Source organism: Emys orbicularis, chromosome 22 (genome assembly GCF_028017835.1).
Source record: "Emys orbicularis isolate rEmyOrb1 chromosome 22, rEmyOrb1.hap1, whole genome shotgun sequence".
Taxonomy (NCBI): domain Eukaryota; kingdom Metazoa; phylum Chordata; order Testudines; family Emydidae; genus Emys; species Emys orbicularis.
Genome location: NC_088704.1, coordinates 10,278,778 through 10,296,437, shown reverse-complemented (window position 1 = coordinate 10,296,437; position 17,660 = coordinate 10,278,778). Strand labels below are relative to the sequence as shown.

The 17,660-nt window shown below is 45.0% G+C and overlaps 1 protein-coding gene across 1 annotated transcript in view; it reads left to right on the top strand.

Annotated features, from left to right (window-relative positions):
• KAZN (kazrin, periplakin interacting protein) overlaps window positions 1–17,660 on the top strand; it is a 747,507-nt gene that overhangs the window by 104,534 nt on the left and 625,313 nt on the right. The window contains exon 2 of the mRNA XM_065421351.1: window positions 16,695–16,852. Coding sequence (XP_065277423.1) covers window positions 16,695–16,852 — 158 coding nt within the window. The remainder of the gene's footprint in view (window positions 1–16,694; window positions 16,853–17,660) is intronic.

Genomic DNA, 17,660 nt, shown 5'->3' with positions numbered 1-17,660 from the left:
GACAAGACGCGATAAATCGATCCCAGAAGATCGATTGCTTGCCGCCGAACCAGCGGGTAAGTATAGACGTATCCATAGAAGGCAATTAGGTTAGTCAGGCATGACTTGCCCTTGGTGAATCCATGCTGACTGTTCCTGATCACTTTCTTCTCCTCAAAGTGCTTTAAAATTGATTCTTTGAGGGCCTGCCCCATGCTTTTTCCAGGGACTGAGGTGAGGCTGACTGGCCTGTAGTTCCCTGGATCCTCCTTCTTCCACTTTATCTTGTCCTAATTCCCCATGTCCCATGGAAGAGCTTGCAGGGCCAGCCCCTGAATGTGGCAGATCCTGGGAATCCATGTGGAGGCCCTATACCTCCACACCAGTCTTTCTTGTCTCCTAGCAGGGCTTCTCACCCCAATACATCTGTCCTTCGAACTCCCAGGGCTAATTTTCCTGGGGGGAGTGTGGCTGAGGACGAAGATCTATCATTAGTGTCTTCCCCACCCAGTTTCCAGCCCCTTCCCTAGCACTAACCATGGACCATGTGGAGAAGCCTCCACAGTTCCCAGAAGAGGAGGAGATGGTGCCAGGGATGTGGCTTAGTTCTCTTTCATGTGTGGAGGTTGCCTTCCTGTGCATGGAACTAGGGAATAGAATCTGACCCCAAAACATTTCTTAGGGGCATTCCAACAGATCCTATTGGCTTCATCCCTATTACGTTCTAGCGGATTTTCCCCAGAAAGTGATCTCAATTTTTGCAAGGATTGTATTCATTTACTAAATGGCTGTGAGATTAATGAAATTTCGCCTGGCATAAATAAAGCAGGAGAAATCAAATCCAGCTCATAAGGGTTTAAAATAACAATATTTTGCCCTTATAGTATGAAGCATCTTTTATCTCAGGATCTGAAAGCCGTTTACACACACAATTTATTAGGCCTCCTAATTACTTCTGTGTGGAAGGTAACTCCACCTTTTTTTACAAATGGGGAAACTGAGCCAGGGAGAGTAAGGGACTTTTTTTTTTTTTCAAGGTCCGGAGGCCAGGCTTTCAAATGCTCAGCACCCACCAAGCCGTTAGGCATGAATTTTCTAAAGGGTTTGTACCCATGACTGAAGTCAGATTTTCTAGGGAACTCAACACCCCACGTGGCCACTTGTTTTGGTGCCTAAATGGGAGTCGATCTCTTTTGAAAATCTGGCCTTGACTGTGGATGCTGAGTAATTTTCAAAAATTCTGGCCTAAGCACCTTGTCCAATATCCCACAGCAGAGCCAGGTGGAGAACCCAGGAGTCTTGATGCCAAGTCCTGTTTTAACCACTAGATTATATTTCCTCGTCTATTCAGTCATTCCCTTTAAGGATAATTTTGACTGTTGGCTTTTGTCAATAGATTTCATAACACTAACCATTACTTGCTCCTTATTTTACTTTTTGTTCCTCTGGGCAGCAGTTTGGAAAGAGCATAAAATGGGTCCTCCTGGATTAACTTCACTGATCCACCCTTTCCTTGAAGTAGTCTTCAGCCTAAGCGTATTTTTTATCCCTGACAGAAAGCAATTTCCTTTCTCCCCTGTGTGTCCTTCGCCTCTTGATTCATGCTGTGAAACACCCTGTAAAAAAAAAAAAAAAAAAATCAACTTTGCTGACCTGTTGCTGATTCTAGTGTCAGACATGCCGTCCTCATTTAAAGAGACACGGCGCGTCGCCTCTGATGGAAGGAACAACGCAAAAAGGCCAGGGCTTAGAAAATGTATCTTTTTCTCCAATCTCCAAGGTAATGTCAAACCACGTTCACTTGTTTAAATTGCTTTTTGCATTTGAGAAATGTTGAGATTAAAATTGGAGAAGGCTCAAAGAGCTGATGGGGATCCCGCAACTGAAATTCCATTAGGATGAATGTCTCACTCATGGTATTTCCAATGTATTATTCAACCTGACACCAAGAAGACTAAAATGGAAACTGTAATATATTTGCAGTTCAGGGATCAAAGGTATTTTTCAGTCAGAGCCAAATATACTTTCTTCATTGCATTTATACCTGAGAACCAATTGTCTTTTTTTTTTTGGTCATTACATGTTTCTCTATGTAGGTCATTACTATAGCTAGCAGTTTCCCCACATTTTAGTAAATTGCAGTTCAGCGGAAATGTTAAGATTTAATGCTGGTGGGGATGGAGAGTTTGCCTCGTTATTCTTCTCGCTTAAGATTTTGCACATGGCAGGAGGTCTCCTCTCCATTTATTTAAATACTAAACGGTAAAGTTCTTCTGCAGATGGCTGATGTCCTTTGGAAGTTGGGATGCAGTCTGTGACACTGGGCCCCCGTAATATCAGAATAATTGTGTGCAATATTTTTCAATTGTTGCCTGCCGGCCAAAGGCTCAGTAATGCTTATTTTTACTTTAATGAAAAATTACCCAAACAACTTTATTTTCCAATACAGTTTCCAGCATCTGCATGGTAACAATCTGAAATTTAATCATGCTGCTCTGAGCATCTTTTACATGAGAATCCACCTGTGAAATCAGCCTGGGTCAGATTCTCATCTTAGTTTGATGGGTGAAAATCTAGAGTGACTCTGTTGGTTGCTGTGGCATTCCTCTGGATTCACACAGATGTAAATGAGGTCAGGAGCTTGCCCCATAACTCAATGTACCAGATATTCCTCAGCATCAAATACCAATGCCTCTGGAAATGTAGAATTAGTAAGCATTGGAGGAATATGAAATTGCTGTTACAGTCAAAGAGGTTAAAACAATTTCAAATAGTTTTAAAAGTTAAATTTATTTGGTGACATACGGAATTAACAAATTATAATTGAAATATCTAGGGAAGATATCTCCATGGGTGAGATGCTAATCTCAGTTGAAGTAAATCTGGGATGAATCCATTGATTTAAAGGGAGTTGCTCAGGCTTTACATTGGTATTACTGAGAGCAGAACCTAGCCTCATGGGTCTAACCTGGATTTTGGAGCCGTTGAAGTACAAACGGGTCCCAGACTATCCATCCCAGATTCTTCCTTGGCCAATATGGATGGGATTCAGAATTTGGGAGCTTTAGTTCTAGGGAGATATCAAGGCAGGACTGATGTATTTAATAAAGCTGCTAGTTCCTTCTTTGCTTTGTAGCGAGCTTAAGGGCAAACTTGCCCTCTTCCATCACTACAACATATTGTGCCTTTGTTCAGTATGCAAAATGTCCCTGACATTAACGGGAAATTGCCATGTGAGTAAGTGCAGAATTATGTGCTGGAGATTAGCCCTGCAGAAAAGAGATCCAGAGGGCAGGTCAGAGAGAAATTTGCCTTTCTGTATTTATTTAAGGCCTCTGGTCATGTGAGACACGGACGGATGTTTGCTTGGTGAATCCAATAGCCCAGGCTGGAGTTGTCATGGCCTATTATGCCACAGCCTCCAGCAGATATTTTTGTTTGCTGGTTACTTGCCATCAGAGCAGGGCCGGCTCCAGGCACCAGCCGACCAAGCACGTACTTGGGGCGGCACCTTATAAGGGGCGGCCAATGTTGGGGTGGCGGGGGGCGCTCGCGGTGTTTTTGTTTTTGTTCGCGGGGCGGCGCTTGAGGGTTTTTTTGTTTGTTTCGGTGGCATGGCATGGCGCTGGGGGGGGGTGGGATTTGGGCAGCACGGCACGGCCCGGCACGGCGCTCGGGGGGTTTGGGTGGCCCGGCGCGGCGGTCCGGGGGGGCGGGGGTTTGGGCGGCCCGGCCCGGCGCTCGGGGGTTTGGGCGGCCTGGCCCAGCCCGGCGCGGCGCGGCACTGGGGGAGGGGCGGGGGTTTGGGCGGCCCGGCGCGGCGCTCGGGGGTTTGGGCGGCCCGGCGTGGTGCTGGGGCGGGGGCGGGGGTTTGGCCGGTGCAGCACGGCGCTACGGGGGTTTGGCAGGCGTGGCGCTGGCGGGGGGGGTTGGGATTTGGCTGGCCTGGCGCAGCGCTCGGGGGGTGGGGTTGGCCAGCCCGGTGCTCCAAGGGTTTGGGCGGCCCGGCGAGGCCCTCGGGGGGGGGCAGGGGTTTGGGCGGCCCGGCGCGGCAATCGGGGGGGGGGGTTGGGCGGCCCGGCGCAGCGCTGGGGGGGGGGGTGTCGGCGGCGGGGCACTCGGGGGCGGGGGGTGTTGGGGCGGTGCTCTTCTTTTTTGCCTGGGGCGGCAAAAAAGTTAGAGCCGGCCCTGCATCAGAGACTAGTACTGGAACCATTGCTAAAACTGAGTATGTGTCTCCCCCTAAGAAGAAAGCATGCACAAAGTGTGGTCTGGTGATTTTCCCAGGGATCTGAAAGTCAGGACTCCTGGGTTCTCTTCTTTTAGTCACCAATTTCTATGCCCTTGGGTAGATCACGTAACCTCTCAGTGTTTAAATTGATCCATCGGTAAAGTAGTCAAATAACACCTATCTCATGGGGGTGAGATAAAGAGACTATGGAAATGTCTACACTGGAGCTGGGAATTTTAGTGCACTAGCTAATTTTAGCACACTAGCTTGATCGGAGCTAGTGCGGGTGTCTCCCCTCGGGCTGGGAATTGCACCTTTGAGCTCCAGTGTAGACATATCCTCAGTTGGGGTCAAATGTTTCCCCTGGGAGTGTGGAAGGCCATAAGCAGAACCAATGTAGTTCCATTGCACAAAAGGGCAGACCATGCAGTTCCCTGTGGTGCTTCCCTTTCCATGGTAGGGGCAGGACTTGGGAGGGAGGGATGTTAGGGAGTAGCCAGTGGCTCTGCTACTGCCTAAAGCTCCATGTGGAGGGCAAATGCAGCCTCTTCCAGCTGCTACTAATGCCGCTGATTTGCCAGTAGGGTGACCAGACAGCAAATGTGAAAAATCAAGACAGGGGTGGGGGGTAATAGGAGCCTATATAAGAAAAAGACCCCAAAATCAGGACTGTCCCTATAAAATCAGGACATCTGGTCACCCTATTTGCCAGATAATCAGCAGTGAAGCCACTCCACCCCAAGCTGTTGGGGGGAAGATTCCTTTCCCCTGCACACCCACCAGCACCTCTTAGCTCCTGTCTCTCAGTCTCTTTACAATGGGTGCAAGTAGGGATGAAGGTGGGCAACATTTGGCCTGTTATGTTTGCAGAGTGCTCCAAAGAACAGGGTTTGAGCTTGGGACTTTCTTCCCCAAAGCACAGACTTCTGCCACTTGACCTAAAGGAGTAACTCCACTAGCTGGCAGCAGTAACAGACCGTTATCCTTTATATGGACTAGCCACAAGGGGAAGACACAGTGCACAGTGTACAAGTGTGTGATACTTGCATGAAAGGGGCCATTAAAAAAGGTGTGCATGTGTAGACAAAATAAACTGATCATGTAATGCAAGTGTAATTTTTTTTTTAAAAAGTAAGGAAGTAACAGAGAATTATGGGAGGGAGCAAAGCTTGATCTGCTTTCTTTTAGGAGATATATTTAACTTTTCTAACAGCACATGAGTTCAATGTGGATTTTATTTCCCCACCTCAGATTTCATTAAGAAAAAAAATTACTTCTGTGCTGCACTCCTCACTGGAGTGAATTTTTCTGCCTGACTCGTGGAGATTTATAATAGAAACGCCGAGAGACCTTAATTTATAAGAGTGTGAACAAAGCCACAGTAATGGGCCTAGGGGAAGAGAGAACATGTAAACAATAAGATGGCTGAGTATAGGAAGTAGTGAGGGTCCTGAGGACTACAGACAGGAAATGAAAAGCACATTGTGCAAGGTCTTGGTATAAATAGCCAAGTAGCCCAGTTTGGTGAAGCGTCCATATCTTGTGATGATATGGTGCAGAACCAAATTAGACAAATGCCGTGTAGGAATTCTGCAAGCGAGCACAAAAATCGTGTACTTCATATGATGGGTAACGAGTAGAACTGATGGAAAATTTGCAGGAAGAAACTAAATCATTGATTCTGCATTAAATTCTGATCTATTTGTAGTGGAGCTTCATGCAGTTCTGGGCAGGACAGGTGTTTCTCCACAGGGACTCTGAGCTCGCTGCAAGGGAGGTTCGGCCTCCCACAGCAGAACCTGACATGCTGAAAGGAGGAGGAGTGACTATTTGAAGTACAGGTTCAAAGCCAGTGTGGGAGGGGGTGTGGATCAGCAGCAGTCCAACAACTAGCCCTGATTTGATATTTAACAGGAGAGAGAGAGAACTGGAAAAGAAATGAAGGCAGATGGAGAAGGCAAGAAAAAGAGGATCAGGGAAGAGAACTATAAAATTGAGCTGGGTGGGAAACAGTTTTCCTATCCTGCAAAAATCTTCTAAATCAATTTTTTTCCCCTTCCAAATCAGGACAAAAAGTCAAAATCTGGAAAATTTTCATGAACTGAATCTGCAAAAAACAAACAAAAACAAAAAAACCCACCCCACATACCCCAACAACCCCCCACAAAACAAAACAAAAAAACACTACCCTTCATGTGGGTCAATTGAAACATTTCTATTTTGGCCAGTTTTTATTTTTAAAAATATTTTTACTATAATTTAGTTTTAATTTCAAAACAAACATTCATTTTGAACTGGAAAACTGGAATTTGTCATTTTGAAAAGATGTTGTGTTTCGTTTTGACCATTTCAAAAAGGTCTTTCCAATTTTTTTGGAGTCCAAAAATTTGTCAGGACCAACCCTTTCCCACAAAAAGTTTGGTTTCGACAAATCGGCATTTTCTGATGAAGAAACATGTAGTCAAAAAATTCCCAACCCTCTCGTCTTTCTAGACTGTATGACAATCTTATCACTGATTGCTGTGAGCTTTGGATCAGGCCCCATAAAACCCCAGAGCCTCAAGTACATATATTCCTCATGGAAGAGGCAGGGAGAAAATACACCGAACTCTATGAAGTTCACTCCTCAGATCAGCTTTCATTTCTTCACGGTGGGGAGGGGTCGTTGAGGACTGAAAGCCTGGGTGGCTCAGAAGAGAACCCAGCCTCAGTCTGCACTGGTCTGCTCAGAGGCGGTTTCCAGGCAGGACTGGCTCCCTCCATGGTGTTCCTTGGTCTCCCAGGACCTCTGGGCAGCATGGTTCCTGAAAGCCCTTTATCCACCTCAGAAAGGTGAAGGGCTGACTCAGTGCTGATAATACCAGTGCCTAGCATTTGCAGTGCTCTCTCACATCTAGATCAAAGGAAAGTCAGTATACTTATCCTCATTTGACAGATGGGTAAACTGAGGCAGAGGGAGGGCTGAAGTGGCTTGCCAAACGTCACCTGCGTCAGTGGCAAAGCAGGAATAGAACCGAGCTCTCCTGTTTTTCATGTCCCATGCCCTATTCAGGAGATCACATAATTCCAGGGACTCAAACTATTCCAGGTCTGTTGCTTATGACTGGGATTGTCAAAGAAGGTGAGCTGGAATAGTGTACACTAACAAACTGCCCCTTTCAGCTTTAATGTGTGGGATGGGTGTCATGGTAGATATGTAATTTGGAGCAAAATTTGTGCTAATCTTGTTGATTGCCAAGGTGGATGGCAGAGAAATGAAGGACAGAGTGTGTTAATTTCCTTTGGAACAAGTGTGAATTTTATAATCTGCTGCTTGTATGTGTTGATTTATTAGCTGTATTAATGCCTGCCCCAGACCAATCAATGCATCAGGAATCTTTGCATCATTGCAGATGACTGGAGCTATTCAGAGTTCCTTCACTTTGGCCTTGACAGGACTGCTTAATAGTGGATGAATGGAAAGCTCCCTCCAATGATTCAAATCACAGGACTTTCACCTGCTTAGTATCATGATGGCACGACATGGACTAAAGAGGAACCCCCAAGAAGCGAGAGTGAATCATAGAGCAAGCTGTTCATGTGGAATGAGAGGAGGGTTGACTTCTCAGTGGGCCTGTCCAGTTTTGGATACCACCTGAGTGGGAATTCTGGGATTGGATTTTATCTGAACCCTGGCAGTATCCAGGGTCTGGTCTCCCAACCCAAAGGGTGCAAGTCTCCCAAGATCTTATGTACTCAGGAGAAAACAATAGCATCCTGGCTAGCAGCAGACCTTCTACATTTTCCTCATCCCCTTTGATCACCTTTTTTATCTAGCCAGAACTTGCCTGACATGGCCCCAGAATAACAAAGCAAGCGCTAGAAACACACTAGCAAGCTATAAGACTTCTGATCCGAAAAGCTAGGTTCTCTCCAAATAGGTGCCACAGACGCTGTAGGTTACAATCTTAGTCTTCTGAGCGGTTGTGAAAGCCCTGGCTATGAGTACATACAAAATGGAAGGTATTTTGGCCGTTCTTCATCAACTAGACAATAGAGGATTCTTCTAAAAGAGTCTAAGCCTCTTATCGCTCTCTCTCTGGCTGGGTCTACATCTGTTGCAACTTGCAACCCTCAAACTGAATTTTTCAAATGCTTTGTGGCTGTTTTACACAACCTTTCCTGGTAAGCACTGGACTTGGTTGCCAGGGTTACTATGCCTGACACGCTCTACAGAGCTATTTTTTATAGCAGTAGTGAACTGCAATCACTGTTGTCAGAGGTCAGATTTAAACTGGTGACTTAGGGCCTGATTCTTCCATGAGTTATTTGTGGGGGTAGAGGTCTCCCTGTAATGGAGCTAATTACATGATTGGGGTCTGTAATGGGTTGTGGTGCCTCCTGCTGGTTGCTCCAGGAATTAGCTCTGTCCATCAGCAGGGTGCCCTCTTGTGGCGTCTCACTCTCCGTCGCTGCTTCACAGGGTCATATAGATAACTGGTTCCTTAGACAAGTTCCCTAAATCTATTTGCCAGTCCCTATGCCAGTCCACTACTCTTTTTTATAATATTTAATGAGACTTTCCTTTCCATTGTTCTAATACTCCCTCCAAAAAAAAAAAAGACAATATTTTCCCCTTATCCATTTTATCCTTTTCCAGTTGGCAAGCCCTCTGTTTTCAGCTGAAATGAACACAGTGTTCTTATTTACTTCCTATTAGTTCATCTACTCCATTTTATGTCAGCACAGCTGCAGGGCAGAGTTTGCTAGTGATTCTCTGCTCCTCCTGTTTGTTGATTCTGCATCGGAAGAGCACTAAGCATTTAGACTGAGATATTCAAAGCTGCCTCTTAGGGAATTTGGACAGTCAATTCCCATGAAAATTAATGGGAGTTGGGGGTCCAAAACAGTAGACAACTTAGAAAATTTCAGCCCTAGCCATTTTACCTCTATAATACCTTGGGTAGGTATTTAAAAAAGAAAAGAAATGCACACCCGACTGTTTTTCTTTAGATATTTTAAAGCAGATATCCATCTAAAACCAGAGGCTTTTGGATAATTGTGCATTTTTGCTTCAAGATGGGGAGATAAACAGTAGTGCAGCAGCAGTAGCATGCACAGCAGCCAGCGGCTAGCCACTCCACACACAAACACGCCTGCACCCCATGGGTACATACTCGGGGCAGCTAGCTCGTCCGCTGCTCACCACAGCCTGTGTTACCATGGCTACACTAGGAATCGGACCTCTATCTCCAAGTGCAGATGTGGCCTTTGCTGTGTGGTGGTTCATGGAAGTTATATGGCTGCAGGTGCATCATGGGATATATAGGACAGACAGGGAGTGAGACCCTCCATAGGGGTGAATGGTGGCATCAGGTAACTGAACCACAGCTCCTGTGAGGCAATGTGGCACTATAGGGAGATGCAGTTAATGTGGCACTGACGGCATTTGAGACATTCCATGTCAGTCCAACAAACTGAAATGAAATATTTCAATTTGGAAATATTGAGTTTTGATCCCAAAATCCCCCCAAAAACCCAGAAATCATTCTGTTTCCTAATCAAAATGTTTCTAACCTTAGTGTTCCATGTGATACATCAATAGTTTAACTTTTCATTCTGATTTGTGACGGAAAAAATGTTGAAATTGTGGCGTTTCCCTGTGGGGTGGGAATTCCGATTCTTTTGCTCAGTTCTAGCCAATAAATTTCCAGCAAGCTGAAAAAAGAGATGGGGCTGTTCCTATACCACTGAAGTTAGCTGGGGCTGCTCATCACCTCTGAAAATCAGGGCCACTTCTTTTTTTAAGAGCCTAAGTATGGCTTTAAGAACAAACCAGGCTTGAAAATGTTAGATATAGGATTTACCATAGTGAATGTGTCAAATCCTTACTCTGCAATCCTGCCTCTGACTGTGACCAATATTTGATGCTACAAGAGAAGGCTCAGATTCCACCATAATGCACCTGACAAACTGTGCTGTGAAGGCAGAGGAAAAATTGTGGTGCTGGAAAAAATCCCCATGTGTACTGACAGTCGTATATCACTTAAAACCTAATCACAAGAGCTGCTGAAAGCATGGCTAGCTTCATGTCCAGCGTAATATATTATCCTCCCACATCAATAATCTCAGCTGAAGTATTTGTCATGATGCTGCCTTGCGTTACCTTGAAAGTTCCGAAGATACATGATTCAATCGTTTTAATACTGAATGTATCTCTAGAAGAGCTCTGGATTTCTGGAGAATCTGAAGCTGCTGATAATTAGCCCATCTTTCAAACTAGGTTTCTCATTACTTATGTGGTCTGCTACTTCAGAATGTTTTATTATTGTTCACTTGTGTATTACAGTAGCACATAGAGGCCCCAACTGAAGTCAGAACAGTTAAAAGTCCCGTTGGTGGTGCTGCCCAGCTAAAGCAGACTAGTGCCTACCTTTTCTGACACTGTGCTGTGCCCCGGAAGTGGCCAGCAGCAGGTGCGGCTCCTAGGAAGGGGAGCCATGGGGCTCTGTTTGCTGCCCCTGCCCTGAGCACCAGCTCCGCACTCCCATTGGCCAGCAACCGGCCAATGGGAACTGGGTGGAGGGGCGGTGACTGCGGGCGAGAGTCATGTGGAGTTGCTTGTGCACCTCCGCCTAGGAGCCGGACCTGCTTCTGGCTGCTTCCGGGCAACCCCGTGCCCCAATCCCCTGCCTCAGCCCTGAGCCCCCCCCAAACCCGGAGTCCCTCTTGCACCCCAAACTCCTCATCCCCAGCCCAGAGGCCTGACTCCCTCCCGCACCCCTGCCCCAGCCCTGAGCTCACTTTGGGCAAGTTGAGATGCACACTTGGGCCTTCCCTAACTGTGGAGAGGATATTGCGATGTTGTGTGCAATGAGAAGAGGGGGCAGTTAGAACAAGGGGTAAGGGCCTATGGAGAAAAAGCAGGCACCAGCAATCTTCCCAAAACAAACCCAGAGTAGACGGCAAGGAGAAGGAGAAGCCCAAAGCTTGCCTGGAGCAGAGGGGCAGGTGCACTCCTCCTCCTGGGTTTCTTCTTTTGGTGGTGTTGGTGTTGCATGTTAAAAAGAATTGTTTCATGTTCCCTTTGGGGAGTGAGCTTCTGCTAGCGGCCTCACATACCCTCTGCATGAACACAGGAGCCGCTCTTTGCACAGTGAGGAACGAGAGAGGGGATTTTCCAGCATATGGACTTTTGCCACCCAGGAACATCAGTCCCCACCGCAGATTCGACGGGTCAAATCTTGGTCCCATTGAAGTCGGGGGGGAAATTTGCCACTGGCTCAAAGAGACCATGGCTTGCCCTCATTCCTTCCCCTTCGAATGCATCATGTTTTTTTGGAGGTTATGTGCTTCTCTAATGGTTGCACTGTGCACAAAATTTATCCTCACTGTCCACAATGTAATGACCTGAAACCTCAAAGTACTTGCAGGCTCTTATTGATGACAGCTCTGTAAATAGGTCGGGTAGCCCAGGCAGCCGCGTTACAGAGTAAGAAGGAGAGCTGCTCTAGTGTACAGGATCCTGCGTCAGAGGCTCTTTGGCCGTGCAGCTTCCTGAAAGGATGGCAGCAATGGCCAGGCAGGACTCCACAACTACTACAATCACCCGCAAGGATAGCCTGGAGCGCCGTTTGCTCTTGGTCACAGGAGGAGGCAAAGCTTTATTGTATATCAGATGTTCCAAAGCCTCAGATTAAAACAAAAGAAGAACCAGACAGTGGCTGTAAAGCCTCAGTCCATGGTGGAGGGGACGCGCTGCAACAGGATTCCTGGAGGAAATTCTGGCGGAGTCAGAAGCAACTCTGCCACCCTTTTATGGGAATGCAGGGTGTGTCTGCGTGTGACGGGCATGTGTGTGTGTCAGTGCACGTTCATGGATGTGCGGATGGTCCTGCCCCTTCTTGCCACCTCCCAGGAGGCTCTGTGGGGGAGAAGTGCTGTGCTGGGGGCTGCATTTGTGCCCAGGAGAAGGGGTCTGGGAGGGAGGCATCTGGTACCCCTTTGCCCCCTACCCACTTATGTCCCCACACAGGGTAGGACACTATCAAGGCCTATGACAGTGCAAGAGCCAAGAATGGGAAGCTTTATTGAATGTGTGCTATCCTGCTCCCTGTACAGCGGAATCTCTCCAACTCCTATCTCCGTGCACACAGGAGCACGTGTAAACCCCGGAATGGATTATTTGGCTTCTGGCCCCAGTCATTCCAAAGTCATGATCCAGCATATTATTGATATTACTATTTAAAATATGTCCATCCAATGCTCCAGGCCCCTAATGCCAACTATTTATGAAAACAATTCAAGGCACAAGGTACGCCAGTGCTCAAACCATAAGAACCCTTCGAAATCCTCCATACTCAAAGGCTCTTTGTTCTATTTCACATAAAGAAGGAAGAGGAAAGAGGGGAAGTGGGGTGGGTAAGAGAGTTGCCAGTTTTGGAAGGAACTTTAAAAGGTTTGGATCGTCATTGACACTTTGGGAATCAAAGTGGTTCTTCAGACTTTTTGAGGCACCGCCCGACCCTGCCACTAAATTTCCTAGATGCTTCTTAACACACAAAAGACAAGGCATCTATTAACTGTCTTCTCTGTAGTAATGTGGAGAGGCTGTTGTGTCCACAGCTGGGTTAAATTATTAGAACCTCAAACACATCCCCTTAGCTGGTTCCAATCACACGCAGAAGAGCCCATGTACATTTTATTCCCATTACGGCTTTTGACTAGGGTGATGGGGTGGATAGCATTCAAATGTAAATGTGAATTTTCAGTATTAAGTAATTCCGCTGGCTTGTGACCATGGGCAGCTTTATCATAATGTATCTCGCCTTCAAATATGATTTTAATTTAGTTTTAATCCAGCTGCCTGCCCCCCTTTAACATTACATTGGAAATAATATTTCACGGCGCTGGAACAATTTATATTACCATAGCGATGCACGTACATGTGTTAGAAGCTCCTAGGCCCAGGAGAAGCTTTGGCTCATGTTATCAACCAGTCCACCACTACCACCCTTAATGTATGGGATACCTTGTGTATAGACATAAGAACGGCCATACTGGGTCAGATCAATGGTCCATCTAGCCCAGTATCCTGTCTTCCGACAGTGGCCATGCCGGATGCTTCAGAGGGAATGAACAGAACAGGCAGTTATCGAGTGATCCACACCCAGCACCTGGCAGTTAGAGACTTAGAACACCCAGAGCATAGGATTGCATCCCTGACCATCTTGGCCAATGATGGACCTTTGCTCCATGAACATATCTAATTCTTTTTTGAACCCATATATACTTTTAACCTTCACAACATCCCCTGGTAACAAATTCTACAGATTGACTGTGCATTGTGTGAAGAAGTACTTCCTTTTCTAAATTTCATTGCTTAGCGTTTTTAAAGTCAGATTGTCAGAGAACTCTACACATAATTCCTAATTCATAAACAACCTTGGCAAATCAGGACTGGCAAATGTATATTATACACAGCTGAAGCACAGTTCAGAATAATGTGCTACCATCAACTGAAAGCTTAGCAGAGGGTTTTACTGCATGAAACTAGAAAAAAAGATACACCGAAGAATAATTTTAGGCTCATTTATTTAACGGACGTACAGTAAAGATGAAAACTCAAAACTTGCGATGGTTTAAATGCAAATTGCATCATAGATTTTTCCAGTATGTGGAATCACAAAGGCTTTTATTATGCAGAGATAAATTTGATCATTAGTTCATATCATTATGGTTCATATACATTACAATATAATAAAGTGCATTTGCTTGGGGACCTCAGTGAGCCATGAACATGTTGCATCTGATGCATTTTTACATGAAAAAGGAGCAGGGGCAGAATTCCCCCACATACAACATCTGGGTTTGGCCCTAGATTGCTAAAGGTAGATTAATATTGCATGTCCTGTTATTCAGCATAACAAACTGAGGCACAATTTTGTAGAGTTTTATTGGTTTTCTCGCTCTAGTTCTGCCACCTGCAATTCATACACTCTCTATTTTTCCCCCTCTCTGTCTCTCTTTATCATCCTGTTGTGCAGCCTGGTCTAGTGACTAGGTCACCAAACTGGGAGCCCTGGGTTCTAATCACAGTGCTGACACTTCCTGCTGTATGACCTTGTGCCAGTCGCTCACTTCACCCCTATAGTGTGCCTCTGTTTTCCTTCCTGCCCTCTGTCTGTTTAGATTTGTAAGCACTTTGGGGCTGAGATTTTATCTTATGTATATTCACAGTGCTCAGCCCAAAGACACTTTGGTCTCAGTTGGGGCCTCTAGATGCTAGTATAATACATTAGTCAAAAATATTACTTTGTAACAAAATGTTGAATCTTACAACTGAGCATTCCCAACCTATGAATTGTGCTGTCTACTCTGTGATGTAAAGCCCTAAATACTCATTCAGGTGTAGGTGGTAATGATTAAACATACATAGATAATAACCCTACTGTTTTATTATCCATTTGCCCGTGGTGTCATGCTCTTAATCTTAAGAGACTGAACTTCTGGTGCTGCGAAAGTATCTGTGTAAGAGGCTGTTCATATAGGGAACTGGACTGCCTACGCTTGGTAATGGGATAAGGAGATTTTCACCTCTAGATTGCCAGGTGGAGTCCAGTTCCCAATCACAAAAGCCACCATTGTGTTTCACATCTTTTATCTGGACTCTCAGCAGAGAAGTCAAAGAATGAATGGAGCACTGGACTCCCTTTTCACCCCTAGAAGGGGTCCCTTCAGGTCAGGACTGAGGCACAATGGCAGGGCAGGATGAGGAAATCTTCCACTGCTGCTTCCCACGCTGTAGCTATTCTGTGATGAAGAAGACTTCCTTCTCCTGGGCTATCAATGCAGCAGTTAGCACAAGCCCTGAAATTACCCCATAACTCTCATTAAAAATGAACAGGCTTCTAAAACAGTATAGGGCCTTGCTGTGGAATACAAGCCGTGTGCCATATTTGTCCATATTCCATTAACCTCACTTTCTGTTTTCAGCTGGGGGTGAAAAGAGGAAGTGCTGGCATACAGAGGAGGAAGGTGGTGTTACACAAAGTAACGCACATTGGAAAACATAATCCCAACTATGCATACAAAGTGATGGGGTCTAAATTAGCTGCTACCATTCAAGAAAGAGATCTTGGAGTCATTGCGGATAGTTCTCCGAAAACATCTGCTCACTGTGCAGCAGCAGTCAAAAAAAGTTCACAGAATGTTAGCAACCATTAGGAAAGGGATAGATAAGAAGACAGAAAATATCATAATGCTACTATATAAATCCATGGTACTCCTACACCTTGAATACTGTGTGCAGTTCTGGTCACCCCATCTCAAATAAGGTATATTAGAACTGGAAAAAGTACAGAGAAGGGCAACAAAAATTATTAGGGGTATGGAACAACTTCTATATGAGACAAGATTAAAAAGACTGGGACTGTTCATCTTAGGAAAGAGATGACTAAGGGGAGATATGTTAGAGGTCTATAAAATCCTGGCATGAGGAGAAGTCAGAAGTTCTAGGAATCTACCAAGAAAACCGCCTGTCGTGAAAACATCAAGCCAGACATTGCAGACTAAAAAGATTTTAAGGAATAGTTGTTTGGTTGCTTGATTGAACCAAATGTCTCAACTTTTAGAGTGGAGATGGTTCCAAGTCCCATCATTGGGATCCAAGTCAGACATCCCCAAAGTTAGCAGACATTTGGATCTGGCATTTTGATTTAGGCATGTCTCAGCTTCAGAGGTGCTAGTATGGTACCTGTATAGTCACTGCCGGTAGAAGAAGGGGGAGACTATATGGGCTTCTGCCAACCTTCTAAATCCCCATGAAATTCTGTCTCCATAAGGAGCTCTAAATATTATAGCTGTGTTTAGTATAGGTCCATCAGAAAGGAAGGTCAAATACAGCACAATGTTTAAGTAAGGAAATCTTCAGGGGGAAAAGTGAACAGTTTGGTGGATTCACATGAGTTTCTGTCTAGCTTCTCATCACAGCACTATGCCAGGGCTTTTGCATGGAAATGAAATGCTAAATTAGCCTTTAGTAGCCTTATTATGTAAGGGTACATTGTAGCATATGGAATGGAGTAACAGCATCTATTGCACATGTGATGTTATTGCTAGTGACTCACTCATAGACTCTAAATACAGTCCTGGTGTAGATGGCTCTGCTTCCTTTAGTCAATTATTTCATCTAACATAACATGCTATTGTCTCAACTGCTAATATGTATGCTTTAACCCTCGGTTAATTAGCTAGTCCAGAATAGGGTGACCAGATGTCCCGATTTTATAGGGACAGTCCCGATGTTTGGGGCTTTTTTTTTTGTATGGGCTTCTATTTCCTCCCTCCCCCTGTCTCAATTTTTCACACTCGCTATCTGGTCATCCTAGTCCAGAATTATGGTAGCATCTGCCCATCCTTTGGAAATTTCAAATGTTTCCAGTGATTCCAGCCAATCCTCCTGTATGGTTTCAGTGCTCTTTGTTTTCTTTCTCTCTCCCCATAGCTGTGCAGTCTATGCATACCCTAAATGACCAGCTCTCGCATTTTATCGTGAACAAGTCAAAAATGCTGGATGAGGACAAAGATGCTTTCTTGCCCAGTGAAAAAGAGTCTCTGAAAAATTCCATGATGCTGATGAGACACCTCTTAATGGATGCACAGGTATGAAATCAATAAGCTTGTATCTGTTAAGACACCTGGGAATGCACATTGCACAGATCCAAAGGCTGTGCTTCATTTTTATGGCAGGTTTAAGCTGTGAAAAAAATGTCAGCCCCCTACATTTGTTTGACACTGACTTAGACCGCTGAAATTCACAGCCATGGAAAGGACATCTCGGTTCAGAGACTATTGGGATTGTAATGGGCCAGCATGTTGGATTTAGGATAGGAAATTACTTTAAAGTCACAGAAGAAAATGGAGTAATCTACCTGTCAATGGTAATCTAGCATTTCTTCTATGAAAGTGAAAATCAGTTTGCTACTGAACATCTGTGCTGAATGCCAGTTTAAGGGTGGCAGGCACATAACATAATTGCTTGGTTTAGCTATGCTCCAAACTATGACTTGCACATGAACTCATGACTTTTCAGATGTTTCATTGCGACTTTTCACCTTAGTACATAAGAATTTCTCAGAAAGTCTGTACTCAGTAAATATATCCCAGGGTAATTCCCTCTAAATATAAGAAACTTCTGAAAATATTCAATACCTTTTTAAACTCCCTTTTAAGCTTTACAAATATATCTTCAAATGAAAAAGGCATCCTATGTTGGATGGCTGTTTGAAAACACAACAGTCTCCCTTCCCTTTTGTCTAAGTCCTAAATTCTGGGTCTGCTACTAAGAAGGCCTCTGATTGTTCATAACATTTGTGCATTTTATCTTCACCTTTGATGTGTACAGGATACTCAGAATTTATATGGCGTGGGTGATGCAGGCACCCCAAGTTATGCCAATCCTTTCATTCCT